Source organism: Hippopotamus amphibius, chromosome 2, assembly GCF_030028045.1.
Source record: "Hippopotamus amphibius kiboko isolate mHipAmp2 chromosome 2, mHipAmp2.hap2, whole genome shotgun sequence".
NCBI classification, from domain to species: Eukaryota; Metazoa; Chordata; class Mammalia; order Artiodactyla; family Hippopotamidae; genus Hippopotamus; species Hippopotamus amphibius.
Genome location: NC_080187.1, coordinates 35,522,781 through 35,542,389, shown reverse-complemented (window position 1 = coordinate 35,542,389; position 19,609 = coordinate 35,522,781). Strand labels below are relative to the sequence as shown.

Below are 19,609 nucleotides of genomic sequence, written 5' to 3'. Positions count from 1 at the left end.
TGGAAGATTGTATTTTTCTAAGAATGTATCCATTTCTTCCAGGTTATCCAATTGATTGGCATATAGTTGCTTGTAGTAGTCTCTCATGATGTTTTGTATTTCTGAGGTGTCCGTTGTGACTTCTCCTTTTTCATTTCTAATTCTGTTGATTTGCATCTTCTCCCTTTTTTTCTTGATGAGTCTGGCTAATGGTTTATCAATTTTGTTAATCTTCTCAAAGAACCAGCTTTTAGTTTTATTTATTTTTCTTATGGTTTCTTTCCTTTCTTTTTCATTTATTTCTGCTCTGATCTTTACGATTTCTTTCCTTCTGCTCACTTTGGGGTTTCTTTGTTCTTCTTTCTCTAGTTGTTTGAGGTGTAAGGTTAGGTTGTTTATTCGATCATTTTCTTGTTTCTTAAGGTAGGACTGTATTGCTATAAACTTCCCTCTTAGAACTGCTTTTGCTGCGTCCCATAGGTTTTGGGTTGTTGTGTTTTCGTTGTCATTTGTTTCTAGATACTTTTTGATTTCCTCTTTGATGTCTGTAGTGATTCCTTGGTTGTTTAGTAGTGAATTGTTTAGCCTCCATGTGTTTGTATTTTTTGCAGTTTTTTTCCTGTAATTGATATCTAGTCTCATGGCGTTGTGGTCTGAGAAGATGCTTGATATGATTTCAATTTTCTTGAATTTGCTGAGGTTTGATTTGTGACCCAAGATGTGATCTATCCTGGAAAATGTTCCGTGTGCACTTGAGAAGAAAGTGTAGTCTGTCGTTTTTGGATGGAATGTCCTATAAATATCAATGAAGTCGAGATGGTCTAATGTGTCATTTAAAGCTTGTGTGTCTTTATTTATTTTCTGTTTGGATGATCTGTCCATTGATGTAAGTGGGGTGTTCAAGTCTCCCACTATAATTGTGTTACTGTCGATGTCCCCTTTTATAGCTGTTAGCATTTGCCTTATGTATTGAGGTGCTCCTATATTTGGGGCATAGATATTTACCATTGTGATATGTTCTTCTTGGATGGATCCCTTGATCATTATGTAGTGCCCTTCCTTGTCTCTTTTAATAGTCTTTACTTTCAAGTCTAATTTGTCTGATATGAGTATTGCTACTCCAGCTTTCTTTTGACTTCCATTTGCATGGAATATCTTTTTCCATCCCTTCACTTTCAGTCTATATGTATCCCTTGGTCTGAAGTGGGTTTCTTGTAGGCAGCATATAGAAGGGTCTTGTTTTTGTATCCATTCAGCCAGTCTGTGTCTTTTGGTTGGAGCATTTAATCCATTTACATTTAAAGTGATTATTGACATGTGTGTTTCAATTACCATTTTCTTAATTGTTTTGGGTTTGTATTTGTAGGTGTTTTCCTTTTCTTGTGTTTCCTACTTAGAGAAGTTCCTTTAGCACTTGTTGTAAGGCTGGTTTGGTGGTGCTGAATTCTCTTAACTTTTGCTTGTCTGGAAAGCTTTTGATTTCTCCCTCAAATCTGAATGAGATTCTTGCTGGGTAGAGTATTCTTGGCTGTAGGTTTCTCTCTTTCAGGACTTTCAGTATATCCTGCCATTCCCTTCTGGCCTGCAGAGTTTCTGTAGAAAGGTCAGCTGTTATCCTGATGGGTTTTCCCTTGTATGTTGTTTGTTGCTTTTCTCTTGCTGCTTTTAATATTTTTTCTTTGTGTTGAATTGTCGTTAGTTTGATTAATATGTGTCTTGGTGTATTTCTCCTTGGGTTTATTCTGTATGGGACTCTCTGTGCTTCTTGGACTTGGTTCATTATTTCCTTTCCCATGTTGGGGAAGTTTTCCACTATAACCTCTTCAAATATTTTCACAGACCCTTTCTTGTTTTCTTCTTCTTCTGGGATGCCTATAATTCGAATGTTGGTACGTTTAAGGTTATCACTGAGGTCTCTGAGGCTGTCTTCTAGTCTTTTTATTTTTTTATCTTTTTCCTGCTCTGTGGCGTTTATTTCTTCCATTCTATCTTCCAACTCACTTATTCGTTCTTCTGCCTCAGTCATTCTGCTGGTTAGAGCATCTAGAGTATTTTTAATTTCAGTTATTTTGTTATCCATTGCTGTTTGTTTTTCTGAGTTCTTATGAACTGTTTCTTGTACTTTCTCTAATTTGTTATCGAGATTTTGTATCATTTTTACTATCATTACTCTAAATTCTTTTTCAGGCATTTTTCCTATTTCCTCCTCATTTATTTGGTCTTGTGGGTTTTTTTCCTGCTCCTTTGCCTGCATGGTGTTTCTTTGTTTCCTCATGATTGTCCAAGCTTTTGGGGTTGCTTGTCCTGGTGATAGAGGTGTTTATAGAAGACTGTCCAAGCCTCAGACTAATGTCCAAGTATTGGATTAGACGAATATTCAGTCTAGGAAACACATACATGTATAAGACACACAATTATTGAATCCGTTAGGACATAAGGCTCTAGAAAGACCTGACAGAACCCCAGTGTGCTATCAGATATTCAGAGAGAAACCCAGCAGAAATTGACAACTGAAACAGAACAAATCAGAGACAAAAGCAAAAGCAAACAAACAACAAATAACACCCTACACATACAAACATCAATCCAGGGAGATTTTGTAAGCTAGGATCAAATATAGAAATGAGCTGGAGTACCACCAGAGAGAATGGAGATTCTCAGAATGTAATTAGACAACTGTACTAAGAACTAAGATAAAGACAAAAGCCTAATATTAATACCAAGGCAGTGCATCATCTGGAGAATAGAGCAAGGAGTCTGAGCAGACCGATAGTGTTGCTTATAAGTATGTTAAGATAAAATACACTTAAAATGGCTGGAAGAAAGGGGAACAGAAGAGCGTAATGTGGTTGGAAATATGCAAAGAAAAAGAAAGGAATAGAAGTGTATAAAAGAAAGGGATGAAAGGAAAGTATGAAAGATATTTTGTCCGTACTACCAAAAACTTAGCTAGATATAGAAGTATTTTAAAAGGCAAAAAAAAAAAAAAAAAAAAAAAAGAGTAAAAAATATCCTTATAAAATTATGTTGTAAAACTTGTAGATCCCTTAGGGCTAAGATCGTATTTAATAAATCAAAAAAAAAAAAAAAAAGAGAGAAAGGAAAAAAAAAAAAAAATCCAGAACTGATCCCCGAATGGACCAGTTCAATAGGTATTGATACTACTATTTCTGTTTCCTTAGCGTCTCAGCTGTAAGTGTCCTTTTCCTTGCCTTGGGTTTTTTTTTTTTTGCGTTATTCTGTGACCAGCAGAGGTTCCTTTATTGTTCGTCTGTAAGCCTCGGTGTGTGGGGAGGGAGAGGGTGCAATAGTGGCTCCTTCTCCTGGGAGTGAGTGAGCAGTGGCGCACTGTTGCTTCAGTCAGGCTTGGAGGTGCCTGTTGCAGAGGGCGCTGGTGGCTCAGGCGTACACAGAAAGTCTTAGAGTTGGGCCTCTCTCGGGGTTTTTTCTTTTTGATGCTGGTTTTTTTTTTTTTTTTTTTTTCTCTCGGCAGCCTCCCTGCTGCTGGCGTTGCAAGGAGTTTTAATCTAGCCCCGCCCGAGCGCCTGAGGGTGCTTGTTATCCCTGAGGGCCTTATGTGGCCCCGCAGGGCGTCTCTCCGCTGCCTGTTGCAGAGGCGCAGAAAGAGAGAGAGAGGCTATGCGCGCGGCTCCTCCCCCCCGCCCAGGAGCCTGCAGCCTCCAGCCGCCATCATGGCCGGGCAGCTCTCAGGGATCGGCACTCCTCTCCGCGGACCTCCTCCCTCCTGTCCTCTCGGTCCGTCACCCTACCGGCAACAATGTTTCTCCCCCTGAACCAGCTCTCCGGTTCCCACGCTCCCGCTCCTGGACCCTCCGTTCAGCCGCGGATCGATGTCTCGGTCCGGGAACGCTGAGCTGCGCTGCGGACCCTCCGTATGTTTCTCACTCCCTCCCGTCTGCCACAGCTCCGCCGCTTCACCCTCTTTGAGCCCTCGTAGATGCCTCCCTACCGGCTATGTCAGGTTCTCCGCAGCCCTTTCCGGTGTCCGAGGCCGTCTGCTGGTGTTCAGCTGGTTCTCTGTGGGAATGACTGTGTCCTTCCGTGCATTCCCAATGCATCTGTGGAGAGGGATGCACTCCACGTCTCTCTACTTCGCCGCCATCTTTTTCTCTCCCCACTTATTTATTTTTGTTTTTATTTCCATTACTCTAGGGGGTGGATCAAAAAAGATCTTGCTGTTATTTATGTCGAAGAGTGTTCTTCCTATGTTTTCCTCCAGGAGTTTTATAGTGTCTGGCCTTACATTTAGGTCTTTTATCCATTTTGAGTTTATTTTTGTGTATGGTGTTAAGGAGTGTTCTAATTTCATTCTTTTACATGTAGCTGTCCAGTTTTCCCAGCACCACTTATTGAAGAGGCTGCCTTTTCTCCATTGTATATCCTTGCCTCCTTTGTCATAGATTAGTTGACCGTAGTTTATCTCTGCACTTTCTATCCTGTTCCATTGATCTATATTTCTGTTTTTGTGCCAGTACCATACTGTCTTGATCACTGTAGCCTTGTAGTATAGCCTGAAGTCAGGAAGCCTGATTCCACCAACTCCGTCTTTCCTTCTCAAGATTGCTTTGGCTATTCGAGGTCTTTTGCGTTTCCATACAAATCGTAAAATTTCTTGTTCTAGTTCTGTGAAAAATGCCATTGGTAATTTGATGGGGATTGCATTGAATCTGTAAATTGCTTTGGGTAGTATAGTCATTTTCACAATGTTGATTCTTCCAATCGAAGAACATGGTATGTCCCTCCATCCGTTTGTGTCTTCTTTGATTTCTTTCATTAGTGTCTTATAGTTTTCTGAGTACAGGTCTTTTACCTCCTTGGTTAGGTTTATTCCTAGGTATTTTATTCTTTTTGTTGCAATGGTGAATGGGATTGTTTCCTTAATTTCTCTTTCTGATCTTTCATTGTTGGTGTATAGAAATGCAAGAGATTTCTGTGTGTTAATTTTGTATCCTGCAACTTTACCAAGTTCACTGATTAGCTTGAGTAGTTTTCTAGTGGCATCTTTAGGATTTTCTATGTATAGTATCATGTCATCTGCAAACAGTGACAGTTTGACTTCTTATCCAATTTGGATTCCTTTTATTTCTTTTTCTTCTCTGATTGCTGTGGCAAGGACTTCCAAAACTATGTTGAATAGTAGTGGCGAGAGTGGACATCCTTGTCTTGTTCCTGATCTTAGAGGGAATGCTTCCAGTTTTTCACCATTGAGAATGATGTTTGCTGTGGGTTTGTCATATATGGCCTTTATTATGTTGAGGTAGGTTCCCTCTGTGCCCACCTTCTGGAGAGTTTTTAATCATAAATGGGTGTTGAATTTTGTCAAAAGCTTTTTCTGCATCTGTTGAGATGATCATGTGGTTTTTATCCTTCAGTTTGTTAATGTGGTGTATCATATTGATTGATTTGCATTCCAGGGATAAACCCCACTTGATCATGGTGTATGAGTCTTTTAATGTGTTGTTGGATTCTGTTGGCTAGTATTTTGTTGAGGATTTTTGCATCTAAATTCATCAGTGATATTGGTCTGTAGTTTTCGTGTTTTGTAGTATCTTTGTCTGGTTTTGGTATCAGGGTGATGGTGGCCTCATAAATGAGTTTGGGAGTGTTCTTTCCTCTGCAATGTTTTGGAAGAGCTTGAGAAGGATGGGTGTGAGCTCTTCTCTAAATGTTTGGTTAAATTCACCTGTGAATCCATCTGGTCCTGGACTTTTGTTTGTTGGGAGATTTTTAATCACAATTTCATTACTCGTGATTGGTCTATTCATATTTTCTATTTCTTCCTGATTCAGTCTTGGAAGGTTATACTTTTCTAAGAATCTGTCCATTTCCTCCAGGTTGTCCATTTTGTTGGCATATAGTTGCTTCTGGTAATCTCTTATGGTGCTTTTTATTTCTGTGGTGTCCATTGTAACTTCTCCTGTTTCATTTCTAATTTTATTGATTTGAGTCCTCTCCCTCTTTTTCTTGATGAGTCTTGCTAGAGGTTTATCCATTTTGTTTATCTTCTCAAAGAACCAGCTTTTAGTTTTATTGATTTTTGCTATTGTTTTCTTTGTCTCTATTTCATTTATTTCTGCTCTGATCTTTATGATTTCTCTCCTTCTACTCACTTTGGGTGTTGTTTGCTCTTCTTTCTCTAGTTTCTTTAGGTGTAAGTTTAGATTGTTTATTTGGGATGTTTCTTGTTTCTTGAGGTAGGATTGTATTGCTATAAACTTCCCTCTTAGAACTGCCTTTGCTGCATCCCATAAGTTTTGGATCATTGTGTTTTCATTGTCATTTGTCTCTAGGTATTTTTTGATTTCCTCTTTCATTTCTTCAGTGATCTGTTGGTTATTTAGTAGTGTATTGTTTAGCCTCCATGTGTTTGTGTTTTTTACAGTTTTTTTCCTGTAATTGATTTCTAATCTCATAGTGTTGTGGTCAGAAAAGATGCTTGATACAATTTCAATTTTCTTGAATTTACCAAGGCTTGATTTATGACCCAAAATGTGATCTATCCTGGAGAATGTCCCATGTGCACTTGAGAAGAATGTGTAATCTGCTGTTTTTGGATGTAATGTCCTATAGATATCTATTAAATCCAGCTGATTTATTGTGTCATTTAAAGCTTGTGTTTCCTTGTTAATTTTCTGTGTGGATGATCTGTCCATTGGTGTAAGTGGGGTGTTAAAGTCCCCCACTATGATTGTGTTACTGTCAATTTCCTCTTTCATAGTTGTTAGCATTTGCCTTATGTATTGAGGTGTTCCTATACTGGGTGCATATATATTTATAATTGTTATCTCCTCTTCTTGGATTGATCCCTCAATCTTTATGTAGTGTCCTTTCTTGTCTCTTGTGACATTTCTTATTTTAAAGTCTATTTTATCTGATATGAGTATCACTACTCCAGCTTTTTTTGATTTCCATTTGCATGGAATATCTTTTTCCATCCCCTCACTTTCAGTCTGTATGTGTCCCTAGGTCTGAAGTGGGTCTCTTGTAGACAGCATATATATGGGTCTTGTTTTTGTATCCATTCAGCCAGTCTGTGTCTTTTGGTTGGTGCATTTAGTCCATTTACATTCAAGGTGATTATCGATATGTATGTTCCCATTACCATTTTCTTAATTGTTTTGGGTTTGTTTTTATGGGTCCTTTTCTTCTCTTATGTTTCCTGCTTAGAGAAATTCCTTTAGCATTTGTTGTAAGGCTGGTTTGGTGGTGCTGAATTCTCTTCGCTGTTGCTTGTCTGTAAAGCTTTTGATTTCTCCCTCGAATCTGAATGAGATCCTTGCTGGGTAGAGTATTCTTGGTTGTAGGTTCTTCCCTTTCATCACTTGAAATATATCATGCCGCTCTCTTCTGGCTTGCAGAGTTTCTGCTGAGAAATCAGCTGTTACCCTTATGGGAGTTCCCTTGTATGTTATTTGTCATTTTTCCCTTGTTGCTTTTAATAACTTTTCTCTGTCTTTAATTTTTGTCAGTTTGACTACTATTTGTCTTGGCATGTTTCTCCTTGGGTTTATCCTGCCTGGGACTCTCTGTGCTTCCTGGACTTGGGTAGCTATTTCCTTTCCCATGTTAGGGAAATTTTCAACTATAATCTCTTACAGTATTTTCTCGGGTCCTTTCTCTCTCTCTTCTCCTTTTGGGACCCCTATAATGCGAATGTTGGTGCATTTAACATTGTCCCAGAGGTCTCTTAGGCTGTCTTCAGTTCTTTTCATTCTTTTTTCTTTATTCTTTTCCGCATCTGTGATTATCTCCATTCTGTCTTCCAAGTCACTTATTTGTCCTTCTGCCTCAGTTAATCTGCTATTGGTTCCTTCCAGTGTATTTTTCATTTCAGTTATTGTGTTGCATATCTCTGTTTATTTGTTCTTTAATTCTTCTAGGTCTTTGGTAAACTTTTCTTGCAACTTTTCGATCTTTGCAGCCAATCTTTTTTCAAAGTCCTGGGTCATCTTCACCATCATTATTCTGAATTCTTTTTCTGGAAGAGTGCCTATCTCTTCTTCATTTAGTTGTTTTTTTGGTGTTTTATCTTGTCCCTTCATCTGGTACAGAGTCTTTTGCCTTTTCATTTTCTCTGTCTTTCTGTGGCTGTGATTTTCAGTTCCACAAGATGAAATAGTGCTGATACTGCTTGATTGTGCTGTCTGCCCTCTTGTGGAGGGAGCTGTCTAGGAGGCTGGTGGGTACTCCCTGATGGGATGGACTGATGGTGGGTTGGGCTGGGTGGGTGGAGCTCAGTAAAACTTTAATCTGATTTGGTGGGTGGAGCTCAGTGACACTTTAATCTGCTTGTCTGCTAATGGGTGGGGCCGTGTTCCCACCCTGGTGGTCGTTTGGCCTGAGGCGACCCAGCCCTGGAGCTTACAGGCTCTTTGGTGGAGCTAATGGTGGACTCTGGAAGGGCTCACGCCAATGAGCACTTCTCAGACCCCCTGCTGCCAGTGCCCCTGTCACCTCTGTGAGCCACAGCTGCCCCCCACCTCTGCAGGCAACCCTCCAACACCAGCAGGTAGGTCTTGTTCAGTCTCCTATGGGGTCACTGCTCCTTCCCCCTGGGTCCTGGTGAGCATACTTTTTTGTGTGCCCTCCAAGAGTGGAGTCTCCATTTCCCCCAGTCCTGTGGAGGTCCTGCAATCAAATCCTGCTGGCTTTCAAAGTCTGATTCTCTGGGGATTCCTCCTCCCGTTGCTGGACCGCCAGGTTACGAAGCCTGATGTGGAGCTCAGAACCCTCAGGACTTCTGCGGTATAACTGTTCTCCAGTTTGTGAGTCACCCACCCAGCATTTATGGGATTTGATTTTAACGCGATTGAGTCCCTCCTACTGTCTCATTGTGGCTTCTCCTTTGTCTCTGGATGTGGGGTGGTTTTTTTTGGTGAGTTCCAGTGCCTTTCTGTCAATGGTTGTTCAGCAGTTAGTTGTAATTCCGGTGCTCTTGCAAGAGGGAGTGAGCGCACGTCCTCCTACTCTGCCATCTTGATTCTTCCTCTGTGATAAACTTTTATATGCATGGATGAGTTAGCTGCAAAGTAAGAAACATACAAGGCCCCAAGATTCAGTGAGAATAGGAACTCAGAGATAAATTGAGCAGTGACTCTGGCTCTTGCTTTGCTGACTCCCAGGTCCACCTGAGCCTCTGTTCTCATGGCCTCCAGGGCACTGGGAACAGAGACCAAGCCCCAGACCACCCAAGGTGGGCAGCCTGAAAGGGCAAAAGCCACAGAAAACTGAGACTCCACACAGCTCCATCGGCAGAGTAAGGGAAATGAGAGAGAAACCAAGTCCCTCCTCTCCCAGTGACTAGAAGGAAACTATCTTGTTGTAAGCCGTGGCGCTGGATAAAGAAGTAGAAAAACTCCAGTGAGAATCCATTACTATAAGCCAGCCTTTACGTGGTGTTTAAAACAAAAGTCTCACTTAGATAAACCTGAATTCAATTTTGTGTTTGTGGATCATCCATAAGACCTCTAGCTGATACCTTACCGCAAAATGATTTTGAGTTAGTCATGCCCAGATGCTTGTTAAGTAGACATGCTACAAATCCTCTCCAGAAAAGCCCACCTTCAATTCAGGTCTGCAGGGATTCCCATAAATAAAGTGCCCAAAACAAGAGTTCATTGTAGAACACACACACACACACACACACACACACAGGAGAAAAAAGGCACCTTGAGCATGAGACAGCAGAATGAGACCAGTAAAGACTTCAGATAGCGAATGTATCAGACACAGAATATAAAATAATGTGTTTTTTAGAGTTAAATAAAAGAGGAAATTGGAAACATGAGTAAGGAGCAAAAGACTATTAAAATGACCAAATAAATATGAAAGAGAACCAAATCAGACTTCTATATTGGAAATATAAATCATTGAAATTTTAAAATTATGAACGGCTTTAATACCAAAGAAAATAACCAAAACGCAACACAGAAAAACAAAGAAATGGAAATACAGGAGAGAGGTGAAGAGAGATAGATGAAAGAGTAGGTCTGGCATGCAGCTATTTAGAGGTCCAGAGGGAGAGGAGGAGACTAGGGTCAAGCTAATATTTGACGAGATAATGGATGAGACAGAACTGCTGAAAGATGCAGTGCATTTAAAAAGCACTGGAAAGTCCTGCAGAGTGTAGAAGAGAAGTCCTTTGAACTTGTTTAATCCAGTATTTTTAATACTGGTTTGACCGCAGGACCCCTTTTGATGGAATAGCTATTACCACATTGTAGACTAAGCCTTTCTCTTTGGGATGCGGCTTTGAGCCTCTGTTGGAGAGATTGTCTCAGCAACTTGGCTTTGCTCAGTCCGCTCCCCTGGTCCCCCACCCCCAATTCCTACAGAATTACGGGCCCAGATGAGGAGATTTGAGGAGCTGCTGCCCCAGGTGTGTTGGCTGGTGATGGAGAATTTCAAGGAACACCACTGGAAAAAATATTGTGCCTCCACCAAAGAGATCCGGGGACAGTTCTCGAATTATTTGGAACAGCTGGAGAGAAGGAAGGTGGGGGCCCTGGGACCAGCCCTTCCTCTCCAGGACCAGGGGCCCTGGGAGTTCAGAAATGGAGGTGGGGGCATCGGCAGAACTGAGTCCCAGGGAAGGACGTGGGCCAGGCTTGGGATTGTTGGATGGGGATGAGGGACACTAGGCACTGGAGAGATGAGAGGTGAGCCAACAGCTCCTTCACAGAAGGCATTCAGCACACACTCCTTGTTGGGTTTAACGGGTGGGTCAGCTGGTTCTGTGGGGCTGTGGTCACTGAGATCGACAATGATTATCTGTATGGTCCTTGGAGCCATGGGATGTGGATGCTGTTGGTTTTACTGGACTAAACCCCTGATTGTTCTGGGGCAGATGCTCAGCTGTCCCACTTGCGGACCCTCAGAATCAGCTCCCGCCATGCCCCTGTCTTGCCTCCTCTACCACTCTTCTGCTCATCCACGGCCCTTCACACACCCAGGGCAGTGCGCACATCAGTCGGGTTGTGGCCATAATTGGCAGAGGACAAAGGCCAGTCACTTTTTGGTCTTGACTTCAAGACCAAGTCAAAAAACCTACTGATTTGTGGATTGTCTGAAGGACGAAAATGCCCAGAAGCTCCACCCAAATCTCGGACACCCTGCATGTCTCCAAGAAATGGAGTCTCTATGTCAAGTGGAAGAGAAAAGGCAGGAAGATTTGGACACCTTGATTCTGGAGACCAGGGAGAAGCTGGAGGTCAGTAGTGCCACTGACTCCCATGTCTAGGCGCTGAGGGCTGCCCTGCCTTCTGGAGGTCCCCCCAGCTGACAGCCCACCAGCAGCACCCAGCACGGCCCTTTGTTGGCACCCTGGCCAAACCAGGGCGTGAAAGTGGGCAGGTTTTATAGATGGAGATAGTCTTCATTGGGCATTTTAACTTGCATTTTTAAATTTCTAAATTAATTAGTAATGAGAACTTTTTTTCCCCCAAGATCCATGTCAAGTTTTATTTCCTCTTTGGTAAATTGTCTGTGTGTGTTCCTTGGCCATTTGAGACTCATTTCCTATCCTCAAACCAAACCCCCTCTTGGGAGGGGCCTCCTGGGGGAAGACCAGATGCCTGTTAACTCGGACGCAGTTGACACATGGCCCTGGTCTTGCCTCACACGCTGCTCCCCAGATCCTCCCTTGTCCTGCCTTTGGAGGCAGGTTCCTCTGCCTGCAGCACTGTGCTCCCCGTGTTTCCTCCAGGAACTCACCAGAAAACATGGCTGCTTCTTCATAGCCAGCTTGGCCGCCTTCACTGAGACGTTCCTGCTGCAGTTGGACGAGGTGGTCACCATTGACGATGTCCAAGTTGCAAGTATGTGCACCACCGGTCTTGTGCCCTGGTCCCAGGGGGTTGGTAACATAGGGTGATAGGCCTGGGGCGGGGGGTCTGCTTTCCCCCAACTCCACCAGAATGAAAACAGATTCTCCACTGATGAATTTTCATTTGTTTTTATTAAAACTCTTTTTTTTTTTTAACCAAAAAAGCAAATCTCAAGTGAGTCAAAGATTATTTATAAACAATGAAATCTTAATGCTAAACATTTTCATAATCACGGGGTAGGGACATATTTCCTAAGTATGAGAGCTAGAAGCCAAAAAGGAATGACTGGCGCTTCTCTGTGGCCAAAAGAAAAACAAGGAGAAATGTCAAAAGATGGAAAGACAAACCACAAACTGGAAAAATGCTCCTAATAACTAACTGGTCAGAGAATGGCCTAATATCCTTGTGTTACAAAGAACTCTAACAGGTCAAATTTGTAAAAAAACAACAGAAGACAAACACGTGCAATTCAAAAGGCCAATAAGTGTAAAAGATGCTTCACTTCACCAATGATGAGAAATGCTAATATAAACATTATTAAGATATCATTTCTCGCCAACAGCCTGGCAAAGCTTTTACGTTTAGTGACAGCGAGCACTTGTGAGGCTGTCAGGAAGCCTCAGCACCACCGAGCCCCTCCATATAATGTATGTCCACCCCACTCTCTTGGAGAAACCTCTCCAAGTCCTGAGCGTGGGTGCCTTTGACCCAGCTGTTCTAACCCTGGGAATTTATCCAACAGAAATACCTGCATACCTTTTCAGAGATATATTTTCAAGCATATTCTTCGCAGCACTGCTTGAAATTACAAAAAATTGGAAACAACATTAATATCCATGTATAGTGAATTGGATAAATAAATTATGGTCCAGTTGTAGGCGGGAATACTGTGTAGCTGTTCGAGTGGGTGTAGTAGGTCTCTATGTGTCAACTGGAAAGTCCTGAGGGAATACTGTCACATGAAAAAGCAAGGGGACAATTACACTTACCTGTGATACTATTTAAAAAAACACATGTGATATAAACATGCACCCTCACATATATGTAGATGAATCTGTGTGAGAGACAGAGGTAGAGAATGAGAGCAGCAGAGCCTGAGAGACAGGAACCAGATTGTCGATGACCACATCTGGTGTGTGGAGCTGCGAGAGGTTTCCAAAATCTTTTCTTTTCCCCCATTAGGTGATGTTTAAATTTTTTATAACATGCATATTACTTTTATAACTATACAAAGATTCAAATCATACATTAAATATTATCTATTTATCACTAATCTATTAAATAATTAAAATACATTACTTTTATTTCTTAAAGTTTTTATCACAAAGACCATGAATATTTTTTGTAGTAAAATAAGAAATTCAACATGAGCTACAAAAAAAGAGAGGGACATGCTCCTTCTACCCAGAAATAAGTACCCTTAACATTGGCTGTCCTCCTTCCGGTCGTTTCCCTTCAGGCATGGCCTGTGTGTGTATCAATGGGGGGATGGGAGGATGGATCACAGGTGTGTGCCCTTTTGTAACCTCATTTCTCCTCGGGCCACCACTGGCCACGCCAATTACCATCTCCTTGAACACTTTCAGTTGCTGTGCATCGTATTTTACTAATCAGTCGCCTGCTGATGCACACGGGGCCATATCCACCTTTTTACTCCTGTACTCGTACTGAAGGGAACATCTGCATCCATATTTCTCTATTTCCTGGCAACAGATTCCTAGAAGTGGACTTTCTAGGTCAAAATGTGTATGCATTTTGAGGTGTTGGTCACTTTCCAGTATTGGGGGTCTCTTTGGGAAAGTGGAGCCTGCAGAGACACTGCGGTTCAGACTCAAGGGAGAACAGGCAGAGAAGCCAGGCAGGGAAGCAGCCTCAGTACCTTGGAGGGAACTGCTGGGCCAGGGAGACCCTCTGCACCAGGCCTGCAGGGGCCTCTCCTGTTCTGTAACTCAGGCTTCCGAGCCAAGCAGCCTGGCCGTGCCATCCACACAGACTAGGGTGCAGAGGGCTGCTCTGGCCTGATGGTCCCACTCCACAGGCAGATCTGCTTTCTTTCCACATCAAAGAGCAGGTCAGTGAGCTGGACATGAGAGGGACAACCTTGAATGTGTGCATTCCAGGAGAAAGTCTTAGTTCAGACTTAGAAAGTCTTTGAGCTAGCATAAGCCAAAGAGGTCTCTACAAAGCATATCCGGGGGCTCACAGAAGCTGAGAGGAGGTCAGAACATCATGCTTGGGGCTTTGGAGCTGGGGACCGCACCCAAACCACACCTCGCATCCTTCAGCTTCGACCCCCCCTGCCATCTCCACGGCCAGCCTATGAATCTGGTGCATTTGGCTTCTCTTTGGGAGGGGGCTCTGCCTCCTTCCTGAGACTCCAAGGTGGGGAGGAGGGGAGCAAGCCCTTATTTCTCTAAATGTAAGTTCGGGGGGGTCCCCTTGATCTCAGGCTGTGGATGAGGCCGCCATCAGTAACCTGTCTCTTGCCTGCCAGAGGTGGAGCACCCCAAACAGAAGACATCAATCCTAATACGGAGGAAACTCACTGGACTCTCCTTGGAGGAAGAGAGTGAGAAGCCCCTCATTGAACGTGGGAGCAGGTGAGAGCCGAGAGCAGGGAGGAATACCACAGGTGCCTGTATCTGCTGGGGGCGGTGCCGTGGAATGGTTAGGAGCACGAAGTCAAACAGACCTGGTAATCTTGGGCAGGCATTGTGTCCTAAGCCTCACTTTCCTCATCTGTGAAATGCACATGGCAGACTACCTCACTTGATACTATGAATTGAAAGTTCAATGAGATTGTACTTGAAGTGCCCCTGGCACATACTAAGAGCTCAGCAGCTATTAGTTCATGTGATAAGGACCCAAAAGGGGCCCCCAAAGAATGTGCCCAGCGTGGGGCACGTTCTCATATTGTTGGTGGCACTGTGATCCACTACAGCTGTCCATCATGTATGACAAGAGCTATCAAAGTGCTTGTCCCCTGTGCCCCAAGAATGTGACTCTGGAACAAGAAGTAAGGCAGCGATTTGCCCAGCTAAGTTGTCAGCAGTGGTTTTTATAGCACAATAGCAAAAGCAGGCCAGGAACTGGTGACTGCCCCCTGGCTGGTCAACCGATGAGGAAACCAAGACCCAGAAAAGGGAAACACCTAGAGATGTGGGATTCCCCTTCCCCACACAGAACCCGACTGTCTATGCACATAGATTTAAACTGTGTATAAAAACAGATGATTGAAGTTGGTGTACCCCCCCCAAAAATAATAAATAAATAAAATTGAAAAAAGAAATAATAATAAACTGTATGAAAATGTGAAAAAGAACTTGAAGAATCTTAATGTTAAATCCTTAGTTGGGTTTTTCTTTTAATTAAGACGTTTAAAACATGATTCTTTTTTTTTTAAAGAAATGCTAACATTTTTCACCAGGGATGGAGCATGCACTGTGCATGATGAAGATAAGCCTGTAGGACTTTTCATGCATGTGTGTTTGTAGGAAGTGGCCGGGAATCAAACCCACCGAAGTCACCATCCAACACAAGATTCTCCTCCGGAAAACGTCATCAATCACCACCGCCAAAACAACCCTGGGCCACCTGGCCTCCGTGGAAGCCCGAGATGCTGTCTGCCTGGTGAGTGGAGAAGACAGGGTGGGGTGGGGACCCCCCAGGGAGTGCAGGGCAGCTCCACGTGGCTGCCTTGGGGAGGCGGGGGCTTCCCATCACCAGGAGACCCGACCTGTGGTCCACGCCGCAGATGCCGCGCGTCAGGGTGCCCCAGGGCACGGCGTCAGCACTGGGGACAGCCCGCGTCCTCAGGCGGCAGGACGTGAGCCGCAGGTCGTGTCCCGCCCCAGGGGCCGCGCGCGGGTCTGATGATGTGAGCCCTGGGGCTGTGCGAGCCCAGCAGAGAGACACCACACCCAGACTGGGCGGGAGGAGAGGCTTCCCAGGCACAGCTGAGACAGAGCGAGGGGACCGAGCCGTCAGAGGCACGGGGGCCATGGGAGCAGCGGGTGGCCACGGGCTGAAGGAGGGACGGCTCCTGAGCACCTGCTGCAGTTTCTGCGCTCGCCGTGAGGTGTCTCATTGCATCCTTGTACCAAGCCCACGAGGAAGGTAGAATGTCCTGAGGTTACTGCTGAGGACTCTGAGGCCTGAAGAAATGTGCCCCCCTATGCCGCTTCAGAGTGGCAGAGCCAAGATTTGAATCCAGTGCCTGTTAGACCCCGTGGGCCCTGCCCGAGGAGGAGGCTGCACCCAGAGGCCACCTGCGGGGCCTCTTGGCTCTGGAGATATGTGGACCATTGGTCCTGGTGCCCCAGAGAGAAGCCTCATCCTGCCCAGAGATATGCTGACCCTGGTATTTGGAGAGCCCTCAATGCGCAGGTGGGCCCTTCCCCTGCCACAGGCTAAGCCCCAGGCAGAGGGGACAACTGTGTTGCCGAGTTCAGTGAGGGCTCAAGGCCTAGTGGGCTCAGCCTCTCAAGGAAGCCAGGACCCCTGAGCTTCAAGGAAGCTACAGTGTGGGACAGTGGTTCAGAAGGAGGGCAGAGTCCAGAATCAGGTAGATCAGGGTCCTAGTCCCTGCTCAGCCTCTTTCTAGCTAAATAACCTCAGACAAGGCCATGAGTCTTAGTTTCCCAATCCATAAAATGTGGAAAACAACCAGGCCTGCCTGATGGGCTGTTGGGCACAGTAAATGAGAAAGGACTTGTGGAACTCTCGCCAGTGCCCAGAGTGGGTTCAAAGCTGCCCACCAGCAGGTTACAGCATTCCTCTAGGGCACAGAGTCCAGAAGCCCTTTCTCATGTGGCCGCCGCCTGCCACTTTGCTCCCAGAAATACTTGGCGTCATTTGAAGAGGAGTGGAAGAAGATCCAGGACGACAGCACACTGCAGGCGAAGGAGGCTCAGCGCTGGAGGGACAGCTGGAAGTGCTCCGTGCACACCATCCAGGGCCTGTACTGGTGATACCCTAGCTCACCCCTAATAAAGTCTTATTTTGTGTGGACTTCTCTTCCTTCCTTCTATCCATCCATCCATCCATCCATCCACCCACCCTTCCACCCACCCTTCCATCTCTACTCTATGCCCAGCTCTGTAGCCTTACAGTGACCAGGACACGGTGTGGTCCCTGCCCACATGGAGATCACTTCCAATGAGGAAGACAGAGGTGAAAGGGGGAGTTCCACACGGTCAGCTAGCATGGTGGATAACAGGAATGGGTAGCTTAAAATAGAGACCCATAGTTCAGAGGAAAGAAATTCCAAAGGCTGAGCACTTCATCTTGGAAAATGAAATAATTAAAACTTATGGGAAAGAGTATGTTGCATATTAAACAAAATGTGAGTTTTAATTGCAACTACTCACTGATTCCTGGACCCAACAAAGACTTCATCCATTGTTGACTGGGTATCTGGCAATTTGACCAATTATAACATTTGGACAGACGTCTAGGCCTCCTTAAGTTTTCTAAGGGTCTCTTTAGTCCTGTGAGACTCAGATCACTCTCTTTGGAAACGTGCACCCCGCTGTCTTTCTTGTTAACTTTGTCTTCTTTGATTGCAACACGGCCTCACTGTGCCAGGTCTCACTTGTCAGTAGCTCTCTGTGCCCTTTGGACAGGCGGCTCACATTCCTTCCTCCACTCCCTGAGCTTCTGCTGCCCCTACACAGTTGGAATATTAACGTTGCCTCAGTTTGAGTTTCCATGTGCTTTATCTCTTAACGGCTTGATGAGGTAGGTGTTGCCTGCATTTTACAGTTGTGGAAACTCAAGTCCAGAAGGTCAAGGCAACCTGCTCAAAGTGACGCAGCCAGTGCAGAACCTCAGCAGAGCTCAGGTTCCCCCAAACTGGACAAGGACTGGGAGGCAAGTCGTTTGTTTCGGAGATGATTCCAAGAAGCACGCGGGGGACATAGGGAAAGGGAGCCTAGAGGGAGAAAAGCCGCTGAAAGCTTTGAGGAGAGGCCCCCGCCGTGGGTGAGCAGGCTCTGCCTCGCTGGACAGCAGCCTCCCAGCTGGCCTGACTCTGTCCACGCAGGTGGGGCTGCCCAGCGTTCATGCTGCCACACTGCCCCTTGTGTCAGCGTTTGGGACAGGAGCCTCCCGTGGTGCCAGACCCCACTTCAGGCAGGAGCGGGGGTCTCAAGGGATACTGGTTGGAGACCAGCTCCCCAGCTGCAGGTGAGCCAAGGGGATATGGGGCCCAGGGGATATGAGCGCATCATCAGAAGCGTCACCACCTCAGGTTTCCCACACCTAAAGCCAGGCCCCTTTGCACCACTCTGCCACGGCGCCCTCTTTCCTCAGAGCAGCGAGTCACATCTGCATAGCTCTTTCCAGCTTGCAGCGTACTCTGCAAGTACACGAGCTAATTCAGTCCTGCTAGGGACAGGTGGCAGTCACCATGTAACCCCTAGTTTGTAAATAAAGAGGCTGAAACTCAGAGAAATGAAGATACCTCCAAAGTCACTCAGCAGGAGAGCACTGCAGCCAGGGTTCCAAGCCCAGCTCTGACCGCCCCTGAAACTCAGCCTGGAGTGAATGGTGAGTGCACCCAGGTGCTTTGTAAGTAGGAAAGCACCCAGCAACATGAGGGCTGCGACCCCTCTCCTCTGCCAACCTCAGAGTCTCTGCACCTGCTACCCCCTCCTGCTGGGCACTGGGCAGCCTGTGGTCAGTCGCTCTCCACCTCCTTCATCTGGGCGAGGTCCCAGGGGGCAGGGAAGGCTGGAGGAAGCACGCCTGCTGTGGTAGGACAGCCTGGAGGGGGATGCAAGGCCGGGGCAGGTATTGGGGGCCCACCGCAGCCCAGACAGAGCCTACGAACAGTGGCAGTCCGGGGAGCAGAAGGAGGGCAGAATTGGGAGGCCTGGGCGGGCCCCTCAGTGCTGCGTGCCCCTCTGAGGGCAGGTCCCTCACCTGCCCATCACCTGCCCAGTGGGGGCACAGACTCCACCCTCCCAGCCCGCTGCACCCCGGGAGGCCCCGTTTGCTGAGCGGGGCCTGCCTTTGTGCACTGAGGCCACAAGGCTGAGGCGTCAGCGCAAAAGCAAGTGACCATTCTTTCCTTGTTTCACCCTCCACATGCTGCCTTTCATTGTTCTGCAAAAGGAACAGATATTCGTTATAAAAAGAAAAAAAAAAGGACCAAACAAGCAACATGAAGACTATAAAAATCCTGGCATCCAGAGACAGCCACACCATTTTCCATACGCATGCGTTACATTTGCCAAATGGAATCAAAATATGCATTCACTTATGCAAACTGGTTTTTAAATTTCGACTGGGTATACCCTCTCATCCTTTGCTGTCTGTGTGGAATGGACTTCACGTGCTGGCAGTGCCCTCACACTCCCACAGCTGAGACAAAGTCACGAAACAACACTCACCTTTACTGGGAAGGCCGCTCTCTAATATTTTTCTTTTCTGGTTTGTTGGTGTGTGGTGGGTTTTCTAGTTGCTGCTTTTGACCCTAACATAAACCACTAACTCAGTTAATGGCCTACTAAGGGGTCTTGTCTGCAGTGTCCCACTGCCAGAGGAGCCAGATCCCCTCTGTTGGACAAAGGGGTGTCCTGTGTGGGGCTCTTAGAAACAAGGCCTCCACCCACATGGACTCTGTGCACATCTCTAGTCGTTGCCTCTGGTTTCTAGAAGTAGACTCCCTGAGTCAAAGGAGAGGGCATCTGGGGACACAGCACAAGTCACCCTCCAGGAGAAGAGTCAATGGTCCTTCCCACCACTGAGGATTCAGTGCCCATCTCCCTCGTCCACATCAA

General features: G+C 45.5%; 1 protein-coding gene across 1 annotated transcript in view; it reads left to right on the top strand.

Moving 5' to 3' along the window:
• Positions 1-16,823, top strand: part of CCDC180 (coiled-coil domain containing 180) — a 70,516-nt gene extending 53,693 nt beyond the window's left edge. The window contains 6 exon segments of the mRNA XM_057724349.1: positions 10,335-10,495; positions 11,072-11,209; positions 11,705-11,816; positions 14,320-14,425; positions 15,320-15,455; positions 16,664-16,823. Coding sequence (XP_057580332.1) covers positions 10,335-10,495; positions 11,072-11,209; positions 11,705-11,816; positions 14,320-14,425; positions 15,320-15,455; positions 16,664-16,795 — 785 coding nt within the window. The 3' untranslated portion in view covers positions 16,796-16,823.
• Positions 16,824-19,609: the final 2,786 nt, after the last annotated feature.